The sequence below is a fragment of the Pteronotus mesoamericanus genome, unplaced genomic scaffold (assembly GCF_021234165.1).
Source record: "Pteronotus mesoamericanus isolate MK-2021 breed Mesoamerican mustached bat unplaced genomic scaffold, CSHL_Meso_final contig_90, whole genome shotgun sequence".
In the NCBI taxonomy this organism is placed as follows: domain Eukaryota; kingdom Metazoa; phylum Chordata; class Mammalia; order Chiroptera; family Mormoopidae; genus Pteronotus; species Pteronotus mesoamericanus.
In genome coordinates, this window is record NW_026555277.1 from 29,848,634 (window position 1) to 29,865,029 (window position 16,396).

The 16,396-nt window shown below is 39.0% G+C and overlaps 1 protein-coding gene across 2 annotated transcripts in view; it reads right to left on the reverse strand.

The window, feature by feature from the left end:
- TRIM44 (tripartite motif containing 44) overlaps window positions 1–16,396 on the reverse strand; it is a 109,342-nt gene that overhangs the window by 78,033 nt on the left and 14,913 nt on the right. For both annotated transcript variants that reach the window (XM_054585902.1, XM_054585900.1), the window contains exon 2: window positions 5,717–5,794. In XM_054585902.1, the coding sequence (XP_054441877.1) occupies window positions 5,717–5,794 (78 nt within the window). The remainder of the gene's footprint in view (window positions 1–5,716; window positions 5,795–16,396) is intronic.

Sequence of the window (16,396 nt, forward strand, 5' to 3'; positions counted from 1 at the left end):
TCCATCAATAAAGGGGAGATACTGAGCACTGCCTGAGTTTTTCACTGAGCTGGCACTAAATGCTCTGGGGCTGGCATGGCTCCTTTGCCATTGTCCCACATTTTCTATTGGAAAAGGCTATTTTCCAGTTTTGGGACTCTAGGATTGTGTGGAACTGTGGCTGCAGGATCCAGTAAAGGGAGGGAAAAGAATGGAAGGAGGGAAAAATAGTCAATGAAGAGTCGTGCTGTTAGGGATGACAGGCTGGATGTATGTACATGTGCTATATATATGTGTATATCCATGTGCTCAACAATAGTGTAGGGAAGGAGAACATAGAGTACGAGAAATCTGAAGTTAAGTCCTGGTCTCCACACTTACCGGCTAGCTAGCTAGTTAACCCCTCTAAGTCTTGGATTGCTCATCCATAAAACAGGACAAACAATATTTATTTTCATAGGTGTTGTAATAAGATAATGCATTATCTGTTACTTTGTGCCAGATACCATGCTAATAGGGCTTGAAGATACAGAGATAAAATAAACACAATTCACGCTCTGTAAGATTACTATTTACTTCTTTTTTATGAAAAGTGCAAAAACAGATCAATAATTGTAATGACCTTTTAACCAAAGGAACACTTCTGAATGAATCGACTTGATAAGTGAGGCACTTCAATTCCCTGTTTCAGTTGGTGGAACAAACACGGCCTCAGTAAATGCTTCTGTCTGGTGGCATGGCAAGGACCAGCACCAGGCCTGGCTTGACTCTGGCGAATGACAGGACACTACTACTAAGAATTCAAGTTAAATTTTGCATATATCCATTCCTATTTGTGCATACAAAACCTGTCATTTTAGCAAGAGTCTCATTAGCATAAGAGTGAAGAAGTGGGCTGTGTTCCACTTCAATGATATGAGCTATTTAAAAAGGATTGTAAAATTCTCTTGTAATTATAAAATTCTATGTATATGCTAAATAAAAATAAGACAATAATTATCAGATCTATTTAACTAATTCTATGTTGCTAGACAAATCTTTCGTTTCACACTTCAGTATGAACACCTTTAGAAATTGAAGAAAATGAGGAAAAAACCTGATATATTTTAGGCAGCCTTAGTATGACAACATTCCATGTTTAATGCCACTTCATTCAGACAAAATAATGTGAACCACTTGGTTCAAGTCTGAAGACACTTTTTAAAAAGAATAACTTCTTATAACATTAGTATGAATTTGAGATACACAATTGTGTTTTTAACTGTTTCAAGCATGCTAGCCATAGGAAACAATAAACAGCATATCTTAGATGAAATGAAAAATAACCAATATGTAAGAGAGAAGGTGGCTGTTATTAACTGCATAGTAAGAGGCTAGTTTAAATGAGCTTATAGCATATTATGCTTTTGGTTCAATGCTTTCTGAGAGACTGGGCAGGGAGAGGGAAGGGAAAAGAATTAATGTATTTTCTAAGCTTCAGTTTCCAGGTAAACTGTGAAAGATAACTGCCTAGTCACTAAAAGGCAAGCTATAAAGAACTCAGAATACTTTAAATTTCTTAAAGATCCAGATATAGACAGACACATACATCCTGAAAAATTACATCTTTTAATTTTCCTAAAGTCTATCATAAATATAAGAAATCTACAGACAAAAATCCTACTTTGTGCAATAAATGTTCCTGGAAAGTTTGGCTGAAAAAAATGTTTGCAAACTGTGTCATGTCAAATACACTAGGATGCCTTATGAACTGGAAAGACCACTTCCAATTAAATAAAATAGACATTGTTTGTTATTAAAAGCAATCTCTTTCCAATGTATACAAAGTTCTAGATTTCTGGAGGTATGCTCCCTTTGAAACAGGGCTCACCGTGGCAACCTGCATGCACACAACTTCCTCTGGCCCTGTGCCTCATTTACCAACCAGCACTGGCTCCGATTCCTGTCCGCAGGTTCACCCCTAGTGTCTAGGATTTGATGTCTCCTCTTCCTCTGGTTTTATAACTCAGCCCACTCTTGGACCATGGCATGGACCTTGATCAGCCTCTTAAATCCTGATCAGGAGGCCTCCATTCCCTATTTTTAGCTTTGCTGTTTCCCTGTTGGACATGACTGTTTAAAGGATTCCTGTCCTCTTAGGCAGCCTGACCTGACTCCTCATTAGACCTCCCTTCCCCCTCCCCTACTCCTTTGCTACCGTGGCTCAATTTATTTGCTTTGTAAGCATGGATTTTTATGTATTGCATTTTTTTCAAAGTTGAAATCACTTGGACTTATTCACAAGGGGTCTTTAGGCTATTTGCTCAAAAGAATGAAAAAAAATCAAAACGAGAGAGAAAGAACGTAGCCAAGGTCTAGTATAGCCTCAAGTCACCCCTGGTCTACTGAATCAGAAACTCTGGGGGTGGCCTAATGCTGCATTTTAATAAGTCCTCCTGGTGATTTCATGCACACTAAAGTTTAAGAACTACTAGTCTGAAAGAAAAGAGGGTATCTGACAAATATTTTGGACAAAATGAGGCATCAAATTAAGTCTGTGTTATTGACAAAGAAGAATGTCTAAGATGTTCTGTGTAATAAAACTATAGGTATAATGTAATTTTTGTAAAAAAACTTAGAAGTGTATTTCCACATGGAAATGTCTAGAAGGTTACACAAAAAACTGTTAAAGTGGTCAACCTGGGGGAAATTCATTTTACTTTTCCTATATGTTTTTTTAATCTATAAGCATATATTATTTTTCAATTTAAAAAATGGTTAATCTAAGCATCTGCCACTCCTCTCCGGAAAAATCTGCAGGTAAAAATTAATTCGGTCTCCAGGAGACTTCAGTGTCTGGACTAATCAAGTTTTGTGATGCTTTAGGGAATTCTAGAGGAAGTGAGGTAGAGAGAGTGCTCAGCACTCCATGACTCGATCAGTGCTTCTGTGTAAAGCTGCTGTACCAGGAAATGACAAGTCATAAAGTTTGAGAGATTCTGCCTTTCTACCAACTTAACACAAAAAAAAGAGGGGATGGTGGGGTTCCAAGGGAAAACAGAACAGCCTAAAAAGTTTCTTGGAAGACACCAATTTATTGCTGGGAAAATTTTCTTTGTTGCAGAAACTATGTATTTAAGTGCCCCGTTTTCCACCACCCCTCTCTTCGTGCTCTGGCATTCATTCTATAATTACAACGGTCCTTCTTCAAGCTGGCTCCACGTACATACAGCATATGCATATATCACCAATTAGAGAGAGGCATGAAAATAAAATTGGTTGGTAGAAAATAATCCAGGGCAAGAAAAAGAGAAGATAAAAGAGAGGCGAGTGTGTATACATATATCCAAGATCAGATCAGATCCTAACAAATATCCTTTAGCTTATGGTACATCATGGGAAAATCCTGAGGCTTTCATGGGTTGCTCTCACAGGACCACTCAATTCGTTCACCTCTGGCAAGTTTCCCATCAGAAGTACTACATGCATTCATAAAGGATCCCAAAGCACTTTACCTGTATTTATTATCATGCACAGAAGCCACTCAGTGTAATTTGTACACATCCTCTCAATCTTCACTGCCTAAATGCATGTGGATGTGGCAGAAACAGAACATGCAGTTGTCTCCCTCAGTATAGCTGTTGTCCCAGAAATCAGAGAAACTTGGTAAAAAAAAAAAAGCTTTCAGTGATCTTTAATAACTAATTGATTCATCTTCATGAAAGAAAAACTACTTACACCAGGGATATTTTTACAGCGAGCTAAAAAAGAAATTGATAAAAGTTACCCCAATTTTTTTCTATCAAAATACTCCACCTCTAGAACCCTAACTATACCAGAAGACAAGAAAATTACTGATGCTCCAAAACTTTCAATGCTGTACGAAGAGGAAATTATTTTGTGATTAGTAACTGGAGCTAACTCTTGAAGAACCTATCATTTCCCATGGCTCTGCCTCTTATGGCACTTCAGATTAGAAAAGAGGCACAATGTGATTATATGATGGAAAGCAGATGAAACCCAGGGCTTGGTCTGCAACATGATATAGAAGAGCACAGGCAGTGGGGTCAGAGTTGAATCCCAGCTCTAAATTATACTAGATTTGGGGCAAATGATTCTACTTCTCTGAGCCTCAGTGTCCTTGTCAATAACATGGGAAAACTAATGTACTTTATAGAGTTGCTAAAGTAATCACACGTATGCGAGAAGAGAGGTGGAATAAGGAGTTAGTGTTTAAGGGGTACAGAGTTTCAGTTTGAGATTAAAAAAAAAAGTTCAGGAGATGGATGGTAGTGATGATTTAGACAAGAATTTGAATGTACTTAATGCCACTAAACTGTACACTTAAAAATTGTTAAAAATGTAAACTGCATTATGTATATTTACCACAATTATTTTTACAAGTATGTAAGGCTCCTAGCACAGTGCCTGGCTCTTAGTACGTATTCAAGAAATGTTAGTCTTATTCCACCTACAAAGAACTTTAAATGAAAGGAAAGAAAGGAGATACAGAAAGTCAAACAATCATGCTCCTTTCCCAATTCACTTGTGAGAGGCTCTGACTCTCAGGCAGAGCCAGCCGGCTCCACTACTAGGTAGTGCCACAGTAAGTATCTGGGTAGGAGAAGGGAGGCTGTTAGTCATAATCCCTCCAGCTTGTTCAGTTCCCAGTCCACCCCCACCCTGGTATGGCATCTCCCAGAATGTCAGTCCTACAGCCCCCAACATCTTGCAAAGAAAGCTGGGAAGCTTAAACCATTTCCCAGACCAGACTCTAGGTCATGAGGACAAAAGCATTAGCAGTGGCAGCTGGCTCCTGTAAGTTGGGGAGAGACAAAACGCTAATGCTGAACACCAACTGGATGGGTCTGGATCCTGTTCCAGTTCCCAGCATTAAGCTGATCAGTATCTCAGATGCCTTTGGCTGAATTTAATGGACACAGAGGACAATAGTCTCAAAGGCCTGGTAAAGGAAGATTAAAAATGCACTTGTCTGCAGTTCAGGGAAAACAATTAATGATTATGTGTTGTAAGTCATAAAATACAGAAAGGGAAAAATAGATGATTTATCTCTAAGCATATGAGAACACTGCTTGTGATGGGCAGGCTTAATTAGATCTTGATGCAGTGTGCTGATAGATGATTGGTAACATCCCTTGAACTTAGCTCAAGGAGAATGAAATACATGTTTCCCTGTCCCTATGAAACCTTTTGCAAACTGAAGTAGCATAAAGCGAAGAAGCAATTACCATGAATTTATATGGAAAATTTTTTAGTGTTCCCATACCCCTAAAGTACCTACAAAATCATACCAAATATGCTTAATTACCAGTTTTACACTAAGCGTAACACCCTTTGGAGCTCTCTTAGGCTTTGCTGATACGTTATTACAATTTTGCTAACGGATGCACAAAATAAATGGAAATAAAACACAGATGCTCACAGACACAATTCAAAGCTATAGTGGCTTGATACTGAGATGCTGAGTGTAGTTCTTCAGGAAGGAGCTTGGCAGGGCCGCTTGCAGCTGAGAGTTGTGCTGCCTCTATAACAACTCATTGCAAAACAAAGGCTGAAGGCTGTTTTTGCGTTTCTTCATAAAAGCAAAAATTCTTTTCGGATTTCTTCCAGTTAGTGAAAACGGGTACTAAGGTAGGTCTTTCATCAAAGCAGAGTGGAGTAAAGTGAACTTTGAGAAAGTGGGGGAATACCTGTACTTGGGTTACCAATGTCCAATAAATTCCAAAACAATACTTACTTTAGGGTCTGAGCTCTTGAACTTTAACCTTTCCACCAACTCTATCATAGCCGCCTTTAATCCTCCTGAGTCTTTGCTCTAGAAAAAAGAAAAGTCAGGGGTTATTAGACAGCATTTTGTTGCTCTCTAGATCACAAACAGCACTTCGTGGGACAACGTAACAGAAAGCAATTTTTTTCTTTCTCTCAGCCAAGAAAACTAAATAGCTAGGCAGAGCTGCGTTGCCCTTCTTCATCTTCTCGATGAAAAAAGAGGGTTGAGACATAAATTGCCCAGTGACCTGAGAGAACTACTGGAATGAAAATGAAAGGCAATTTGTACAGGCTGACTGACTACTTCGTATCAGTGCTCAACTGTGCCAGTGTTCACTGAGGACCAAGGCCCTGCCAAAGAAACTCCCTTCTGGGGTGTCTATTTTATGACCTAGTGATTTTTATTTTGAACTTCTACACACCAAATATGGAAGTATGCAATATTTAATATTCTTCACAAAATAAACACAAAGAAAATGCCCTGAGATATCATTGGAAACGGTATATTACAGTGTGCTGGACAAGTACAGGTTTCTAAGTCAGACAAATGGTGTCAAATTTGGGGTCTGTCATTAACTAGTTGACTAAACTCAGGCAAATTACTGACTTTCTCAAAACCTTCTCTTCTTTCCATAAAATGGGGATGATAAACAGAGTTATTTGGAGGCTTAATTAAAGCAGGGTTTGTGAAGGTATTAGCACAGTATGTGGCACACAGTAAGTGCTCAATAAATGTCACCTGCTACTATTACTGTTGTTATTGCATTGTAATGACTTAGAGTAGCACAGTTCAATAAAAATACAATGTAAAAAATAAAAAAATGCAATGTAAGCCACAAATGCAAAACACATATATAATTCTAAGTTTTCTAGTAGCCACAAACATAAAATGAAATTAAGTTTAATATATTTAACTTAACTCAGTATCTCCAAAATATTATCATTGCAACATGGAATTTCAACATGAGGTACTCTATATATTTTTTTCACACTAGGTCTTTGAAATTCATACTTACAGCCCCATTCAATTAGGACTAGCCATATTTCAAGTGCTCTAAAGCCTTGTATGGCTAGTGACTACTGTATTGGTCAGCACAGACTTAGAACACAGACTCTAGAGCTACAATATCTGGATTCAAGTCCCAATTCTACCACTACCTGTGTGACCTTAGGCAAGTCACTTAGCCCCTCTGTGCCTTGATTTCTTTATCTATAATATGTAGCTAAACACAACATCTCTTTCATAAGGTTGCAGTAAGATTAAATGAGCTAATATATGTCAAATGAGTTAACGTGGGCTTAGAACAGCACCTGGTACATGGTAAATACAATAGAGGAATGAGACTTTTTTATTATTGCCTATCTTCCTCACATTATTTTAAGTTTCTTAAAGGTAAGAACTACATCTATTATCTCCGTATCTGTGCCCAGCATCAAGAAAGTTTTTTAAAAAGTCTGCTGAACAAATGAATCAATGAACATATAATCTTAAAACATTAATGTCCAAACAATAATACATGTGTGTTGCACAGTCTAAAACCACATTAATTAGTTTTACTTTCTAATCTCAACTCCTCTATGGAATAGGGTAGAATCATCATCCTCATTTTACCAGTGACAAAAAGGAAGCATGAAGGAGTAAAATGGTTACCATTTTTTTTGGGGGGGGACAATAAAGAAGCACAATATAGACAAACAATACAAATATATTGTTACTTGAAATTGTCCACAGACTCAATGATCTTTTCCAAATCTTAAGAAGCAATTTCAGTTCCTCTAAAACAGGAAATATGTACTTACAAGACTCCATCATACAGATTAAAATAGACTAAAAGCTAAATCTTTCTTCTCCCTTTAACCTTTCTCTCTGAAGCCTATACAGAAAATGTCTGTTGTAACATGACTAAGACCAATATCCGCCTTAGATATACTCTCCAAACATAGCTTGGTTGACATTCCCACTTTAGCTATGTTTCTCAATTTTAATAATTTGTAATTTTTAAAATGGTGATTTACAACTCTCCAAATTTCCTCACCAATTTAAATCTTTAATTCCTGTGGTCTCACAATAGACAATTAGGAAAGGAATCTAGAGGTCACATACCAGGGTGTGGGTGAGACCCAAAATACCTAAAAAAGGGTTAGGTTGCCAGACACAGTCCTGCTCTTATGAGATGACCAACAATAAAGCCTGTCTGGTAATATCATTCCTCTAACCTGCTTCTCACTGGCTGAACAAGCAGGTCACTTGTCCCTGGAAAGCTCTCTTCCCCCACATCCCAGCTGCCAGCGCCCATTTTAAGCTTTTCGGCAAGAGCCCTGATATATTATGACTTTCCCCCTGGCTCTAGAGAACGGAAAGGAATGTATGAAACTGTGCCTTACAACCTTCAGAAAGGAAACCAAACGACAAAGGAATCCCTAAGAAGCAGACAGCCTGTTTGCAGGCAGATGTGCCTTGTGTGGAGAGATAAGGGAACCCTTAGCCTTCTTTCATAAAAATACAGTGTGTCAGCAGAATCCTTTCTCCACGTAACAAAGCCTCAGCAGCACTGCCTACCCGGGGAGAGACAGAGGGGAGGCACAGAGACTCACCCTTCAGGAAAGTCACCCTTCCACCCTCCCCACCCTCTTTGAGATTATTCTCAAAGACCAATTCGGGTCTATATTGAGCCAGCTATACTCAGCCTGTAAATGGGTGGTGATAAAAACCGTTTCCCTATGGCTTAAAAGAAAAACAAAACCAAAACCATAAAATAAGCAGTTGGTCAGAAGAGAGAAGCTCCTCTGGACAGACATGCCCCTGACAGTTGATGGGCTGGGCTACCGTACAAACGGAGGCCCCTGGGCCCCCAGCACACCTTCTTTGTCTTCCCACACCCCAGTCTTCATGTACCTCAAGAAGCCTTATACACAGACATTCAAGCTAGGAAAGGTCTGGAAATCTCTCTCTGAAGCAGTTACCCGTAGCCACCCTAATGTAGGAAAGCATATATCAGGGGGTGGGGTCTAATGGCTTGACCTATTTTTGGAAGTAGGAACTCAGAAAGGGACTCTGCAGGTCCTGGAAATAGGTTCGGGACATTTTGTCTGGTGATCCTTGGGCCCGGAGTCCTTGGAGAGTGGTCCAGGAGACGGGTATGGCCAAAGGAGGGCCCTCTAAAGCACGGGGCATAGGGCAGGGGCACAGCGTCGTCTAGGTCTAAGGTGGTACTGAATATGAGTGTCCCTAAACCATACGGTTTTAGTTAATTTTTTGTTTGAAGAGGACAGTCACCAGTCAAAAGGGAATGGGAACAGGAGATTGTACCCTCATACTTCCCTGTGATGGTAAAATAGAACAACTGCCTCTGAAACCTGTGTTCTAATTGAGAAGAAGACCAGAATAGTAACAAAAGGCAAACTAATTCTAACCTTGTAGACATTTGGTTCCATAAATGGGCGGATTCTACTATGTCAGTCCGTGGGGCAAGCACTGTGAGAGGCAAAGAAATGAGCTTTCTCCTGATGCTGCTCGTCTCCTCCTCCATCCCACACAATGCATTCCAAGAACGTGGAATTCAATGTACACATGCGTTGTTTATGCACCTATTTCCCTCACTTAGAGAGTGTAGAATAAAAAGAGGTAAGTGCTATTTTGTGACACGCACCCCACCCCTCAGCGTTTAATCAATCTGTGGAGATGTGGGATGCTTAACAAAAGCCAACTCCTAGGGATGAGTCATAATAGAGACAAGAGAAAAACAAAAATGCCTTACATTTAAAGAAATTCTTTACTTTCCAAAGAACTTTCATATGCTTTTCCATTGGTCTTTCACAATAAACCTAACAAGTAGTGTATTCTCACTTTATATTTGACAAAATGGCTGAAGAAAGTTCAAAAATGATTGGAAGAACCCAAAAATCACAGAGCTCATACAATCTTTCATTGGCATTTCACAGTAACAAAATAATTAAGTAGTGTATTCGCACTTTTTGATGGAGAAAAATGGTTCTGTGGAAGTCAGATGATGACCCCAAATTACAAACCTAGTAAACAGCAAAACCAGGGTCAGAAAGATTCAAATAAGAAAGGTTAAAATGTACAACAGAAGAGGATGATATCAAGGATACATGAGAAACTTGGAAAACTATAGGACATTGAAAAAAAATTGAGGAAGAAACAAAAAAGTGGATCCATATACTATGTTATGAATTGGAAGATACTACCCAAAGCAATCAATAGATTCAGTGCAGTTCCTGTTAAAATACCAATGACATATTTCACAGATCTAGAAAAAATATTCCAAAAATGTATATGGAACCAAAAAGATCCTGAATAGCCTCAGCAATATTGAGAAAGAAGAACAAAGTTGATGGATCAAAATACCTGATATCAAATTATACTACAAGGTCATTGTAATCAAAATAGCCTGGTACTGGCACAAGAAGAGGAATATAGATCAATGGAACAGACCAGAGAGCCCAGAAATCAACCCATGTCTACATGGTCACTTAATATTTGACAAAGAAAGCAAGCACATACAATGGAGTAAAGACAGCCTCTTCAATAAATGGTGTTGGAAAAATTAGACAGGTACATGCAAAAAAAGAAAAAGAATAAAAAAACTAGACTACTAACTTATACCACACACAATAAACTCAAAATGGACAAAAGAATTAAATGTAAGTTGTGAAAAACACATACCAGAAGATGGTGGTGTAGGCAGATGTGGCTCACCTCTTCACACAACCACATCAAAATTACAACTAAAATATAGAACAATCATCACTCAGGACTGTCAGAATCAAGTTGAATGGAAGTCTGACAATTACAGAATTAAAGAAACCACATCCATCCAGACCGGTAGGAGGGGTGCAGACACAGAACGGGCTAGTCCCATATCTGAGTGTGGGATAAAAATTCGGGAGGGATATCTCTAGAGCGAGGAGTACCACCCCCACACCAGGCCCCGCAGCCCAGGGTTCCAGTGCCAGGAAGATAAGTCCCCACAACTTCTGGCTGCAAAAACCAGAGGGGATTGAGTTGGTGGAAGAAACTTCTAGAGCCTCATGCAGTTCCTCTTAAAGAACCCACATACTGACTCACCCACTCAGACTCACTCGCTCTGAGCGCCAGCACTGGGTAGCAGCTTGAAAGACACCAGTGCTATACAGGGAGAAACTGGGGTGTCTGGCATCAAGGTGAGCAGGGACCATTGTCCCTTTTCTAAACCCTCTGCCCACAGAGCTGGCAAGCTGGTGCCATATCTGACGTTCCATCAACCAACATTGCTTGACCAGCCTTGGAGAGCGCTAGAGACTTTGCCACACTCAACTTAAGGGCCCACCAAAGCTGCTTTTCCATATGAATGGCTGGTCTGCTTCATCACTTTCTAAATCCTACCAAACAAGCAAAAGCTGGCCTCAGTGAGCCCCAGGCCCTGCACTAGCAGCAGCCAGCCTAGATTCACAGCTTGGCTTCACCTGGGAATCTCCAAGTCCAGCACAAGAAGGAGCTGTCTCAGACTGATTTATGACTCAGGCAGGGTGGCTCTGTGCAAAACATAGGTGAGGGCTGACCATGACCTGCAGCACTTGAGAAACCCCAGAACCAGCGCACCCAGTGGACAGCTGAAGACCTCACTGGAGCACCACCACACTCCCCCTGCACAGCTGATCCTCTATGGAAGGTGGAGGTTGGGGGTCAGTGGTCACAGCCAATCCTTGCAGCTGACTGGCCTGGGTACATCCCTCCCATTGGTCTGTCAACAAGAACCAAGGCTCAACTACAGGAGGAGGGTGTACTCAGCCCACACGAAGGTCGCACTTCAAGTACCCAGCTTGGGTGACAGGGGAGGCTGTACCACTGGACTCTACAGGACACCTACTACACTGGGTCACACAACCAAGACACAGACCCAAAGCAGCACCGAATACACAGAAACTAACACAGGGAGGCTGCCAAGAAGAGGAGACAAAGAAACATGGCCCAAATAAAAGAACAGAACAGAACTCCAGAAAAAGAGATAAACAAAATAGAGGCAAGCAATCTATCAGATGCACAGTTCAAAACACTGGTTATAAGGATGCTCAAGGAACTCACTGGGTACTTCAACAGCATAAAAAAGGTAGAAATGATAGTTACACTAAGTGAAATAAAGAAAAATTTATAGGGAACCAACAGTGGAGTTGATGAAACAGTGGAGAATCAAACCAATGACTTGGAAAATAAGGAAGAAAAAAACATTCAACCAGAACAGCAAGAAGAAAAAAGAATGCCCCCAAATGAGGATAGGATAAGGAGCCTCTGGGATCACTTCAAACATACCAACATTCAAATCAAATGGTGCTAGAAGGAGAAGAGAAAAAGCAAGAAACGGAAAACATATTTGAAAAAATAATAAAAGAAAACTCCCCTAACTTTGAGAAAGACATAGACATACAGGTCCAGGAAGCACATAGAATCCCAAACAAGATGGACACAACGAGGACCACACCAAGACACATCATAATTAAAATGCCAAAGGTTAAATGTAAAGAGAGAATCTTACAAGCAGCAAGAGAAAAGCAGAGAGTTACCTACAAAGGAGTTCCCATCAGACTTGTCAGCCGATTTCTCAAAAGATACTTTGCAGGCTAGAAGAGACTGGCAAGAAGTATTCAAAGTGAAGAAAAGCAAGGACCTACAACCTAGATTACTCTATCCAGCAAAGCTATCATTTAGAATGGAAGAGCAGATAAAGTGCTTCTCAGACAAGGTAGAGCTGAAGGAGTTCATCATCACCAAGCCATTATTACATGAAGGGTTAAAGGGAACTATATAAGAAAAAGAAGATGAAAACTATGAACATTAGAATGGCAACAAATTCACAACTAGCAACAGCTGAATCTAAAAAACAAACTAAGCAAACAAGCAGGACAGGAACAGAATCATAGATATGGAGATCATTTGGAGGGTTATCAGCTGGGAAGGGTAAGGGAGAGAATGGGGAAAGGTGCAGGGATTAAGAAGTACAAATTGGTAGGTACAAAAGAGACAGGGGGATGTAAAGAGCAGTATAGGACATGGAGTAGCCAAAAAACTTATATGCATGACCCATGGACATGAACTAACTGGGGAGATTGCCACAGGGAATGGGGGATACTGGGTGGAGGGGTGCAAAGGGGAAAAAGTGAGGCAACTGTCACAGTAGAATCAATAAAATACAATTAAAAAACAGCACATACAATGGGCTGAAGATAGTTTATTCAATAAATTGTGTTGGGAAAATTGGACAGGTACAGGCAGAATAATGAAACTAGACCACCTTCTTATATCACACACAAAAATAAATTCAAAATGGATTAAAGACCTAAGTATTAGACCCAAGACCACAAAAATCATAGAAGAAAACAGGCAGCAAAATCTTAGACATTGCTTGTAGCAATATTTTATCAGATATATCTCCTGGTGCAAGGAAAACAAAAGAAAAAATAAACAGAATACATCAAACTAAACAATTTTTGCACAGGAAAAGAAAACATCAACAAAATAAAAAGACAACCCACAGAATGGGAGAACATATTTTCTGATATATCTAATAAGGGGTTAATAATGAACATTTATAAAGAACTTAACAAAACTCAACATCAAAAAAACAACCCAATTAAAATATGGGCAAAGGAGCTGAACAGACACTTCTCCAAAGAGGACACACCAATGGCCAATAGACATATGAAAAGATGCTCAACATCACTAATCACCAGAGAAATGCAAATTAAAACCACTATGACATATCACCTCACATCTGTCAGAATGTCTATCATCAACAAATCAACAAACAAGTGCTGGCAAGGATGTGGAGAAAGGGGAATGCTTCTGCACTGCTGGTGGAAATGCAGATTGGTGCAGCCACTGTAGAAAGCAGTATAGAATTATCTCAAAAAATTAAAAATGGAGCTGCCTTTTGACCCAGCGATCCAACTTCTGGGAATACATCCAAAGGAACCCAAAACACTAATTCAAAAGCACATAAGCATCCCTATATTCATTGCAATATTAGTTATAATAGCCATGATATGAAAGCAGCCCAAATGTCCATCAGCAGATGAGTGGCTGAAACAACAATGTGTGCACAATGGAATACTACTCAGCCATGAAAAAGAAGAAAGTTTTACCCTTTGGGACAGTATGGATGGACCTGGAGAACATTATGCTAAGTGAATTAAGCCAGTTAGAGAAAAGACGAATACCATATGATTTCAGTCATATGTGGAATCATGAACAAACAGAACTAATGAGCAAAATAGAGACAGGCTCAGAAAGAGCAGGATGACAGCCAACAGTAGGGGTTAGAGGGACTGAGCAAAAAGGACAAAGGACTCATGGACATGGACAATGATGTGGTGATTGTGGGTGGGAGAGGGGTAAGGGAACTAAATGGTAATTAAAAATATAATAAAATTATTAGATAAAAATGTAAGTTAAAATAAATAAATTTAAAATAATACACAGGAAAATATATAGGGGTTCCCACAAATAAGAAAAAGACAAGCCCAAAAGAAATCCCAACAAAGGATACGAACAAAATAGAAATATGAAATGGCTAATTAACATATAAAAAAGTTGCTTAAAAAAGCTTAAATTACTTAATCAACAAAACATGTCTTATCCGATATACTGAAAAAGTTTTGATTTGATAGTATCAAGTGATGTGGGGCTCTGGGGAAATCTGGGACTTTCATATGTTGCTGATATAAAATGATAAAGCTACTTTGAAATCACATGCCTAGCAAGTCCATTTCTCTCTTTTACCCCTTGAGAAACACTAGCTCATGTATCCAAGAGGCGTGCACAAAAATATTTATTGCTGCACTGTTTGTAATACTGTGAAACTGGAAACATCTTAAGCATCCATTGATGGTGGCTAAAGAAATTATAGAATTAACAAACTATGAAATATGATATAGCAAATTAAAGGAATGAAGTCGACCTGTATGTACCTGGATACAAGACATAATGTTGAATTAAACTTGCAAAATGATACATACTATAAATATTATTTATTTTTTATAAAAGCACAAAACTGTTATTTTTCTATGGGTGATGCATATGTACGTAAAAGACTAGAAAAGCAATGATTTGAGGGACTGGTATCAGGAGTAGTAAGTAGGAGGAAGAGTCTTAGACTTACTTACGTGTATTGTCTAAGATTTAGTATACAAAGGGAAGGGAGAAAAAAACCTAGGGCATCTTCTTCAACTGCTTCTCTCCTTGAGTTTGCCTAAGAATAAATATAGGACACCGTTCCCTTTGCACTGCAAACATACGAACCAGGAGGTAAAAGAGAGTTCTTTACCTGGTGTTCATGTATGGATTTCAGGCAGTTTGAAACCTCCAAAACTATATACCAAATGTGAAATGTACATGCACTTTTCTAGGGAAAGAAATTTAGCTTTCCCCAGAGTCCCCCAAAAGTTCAATTTTCTTATAGTGTAAAGAGTATTGCACAAAGAAAAAGGAGATGCGGGCCCCATTCCTAGTTCCTCCACTAATTGCTGTGTGAGTGTGGATGAATCATTCTGTACCTCTGGATTTCTGTTTCTCAATCTGTAAATGAGGAAAATGGGACAAATCAGAACCTTCACATACACAGCCTGAAGAACTTTTTAGGCCTTTAGGGTGTTGTCCCACATAGCATACTGGGAATTTTTAAATTAGTTGCTAATTTAAAAATCAGGAAATATGATACAATAAAAATTTCTAGTTTCGTTTGAAAATCTGAAGGTATGATTATACTGGGTTCACATTCCCACATAGCAGCAATTAGCTGAAGCTGAAAAGCAACTACCCACTTCAGGCAGGGCAAGCTCTCTCCAGTTTGCCATTGCTACTCTAGTTTGCTTCTCTCATTTACACTACCTCTCTCTTCCCTATAGACATTTAAAGTTGCCACCCCTGGAAGCAACTCTCTCTGAAAGGATTTTTGTTTGTTCTTTGTTTGTTTGTTTGTTTGTTTTTTGAAGCCTCTAAGAGTGCTTGTTTGAACACCAAGGAAGCTGAGATATGTTTCTTCATAGAGGTTCAAAATACTTCATAGACACATGTCTACCCAGTCACCCCAAAATACAGGAATAATATAGCTCATTCTAATGTAAACATCCTTTGAAAATGGGCAAGAGGCAAAAACAAAGGGAGAATATGATAGGTGAAAGTGGCATCAGAACAAGAGGTATTTTTTGACAAACAGTCTCTGTACTTTTATGGGAGTCAGTCAGCTGGGCACCAAAAGAAAAGCCATGTGTCAGTAGAAATGTAAATGAAAGTCACTTAAATATCCTCAAATGGCTCCTAAGTATTGAATTCTGTATTACAAAGAATCAGAAGATGCTGAGTTTGGAAAGAATATTGGCTGCCTGTTTTGTTTTGTTTTTTTATCTCACTGGCCTTGTGTTGGTACCATGCTTAAAAAAGAAATCAACCCAACTTTCTTTAATTTTTACAAACAGGTTTTGTTTGGGAAAAACAGTGGAGAAGGATTATGAGACAGAAGATATAAGAAATCCTCCTAAGGAATCAAATAAGAAAGCAAAGCATTGCCAAAAGGAAACAGAACTAAATTTTAGTATTACCATGCCATGTACAAAAATTCTTTATAATTTTCTGCACATTATTTGATTTTCCAAC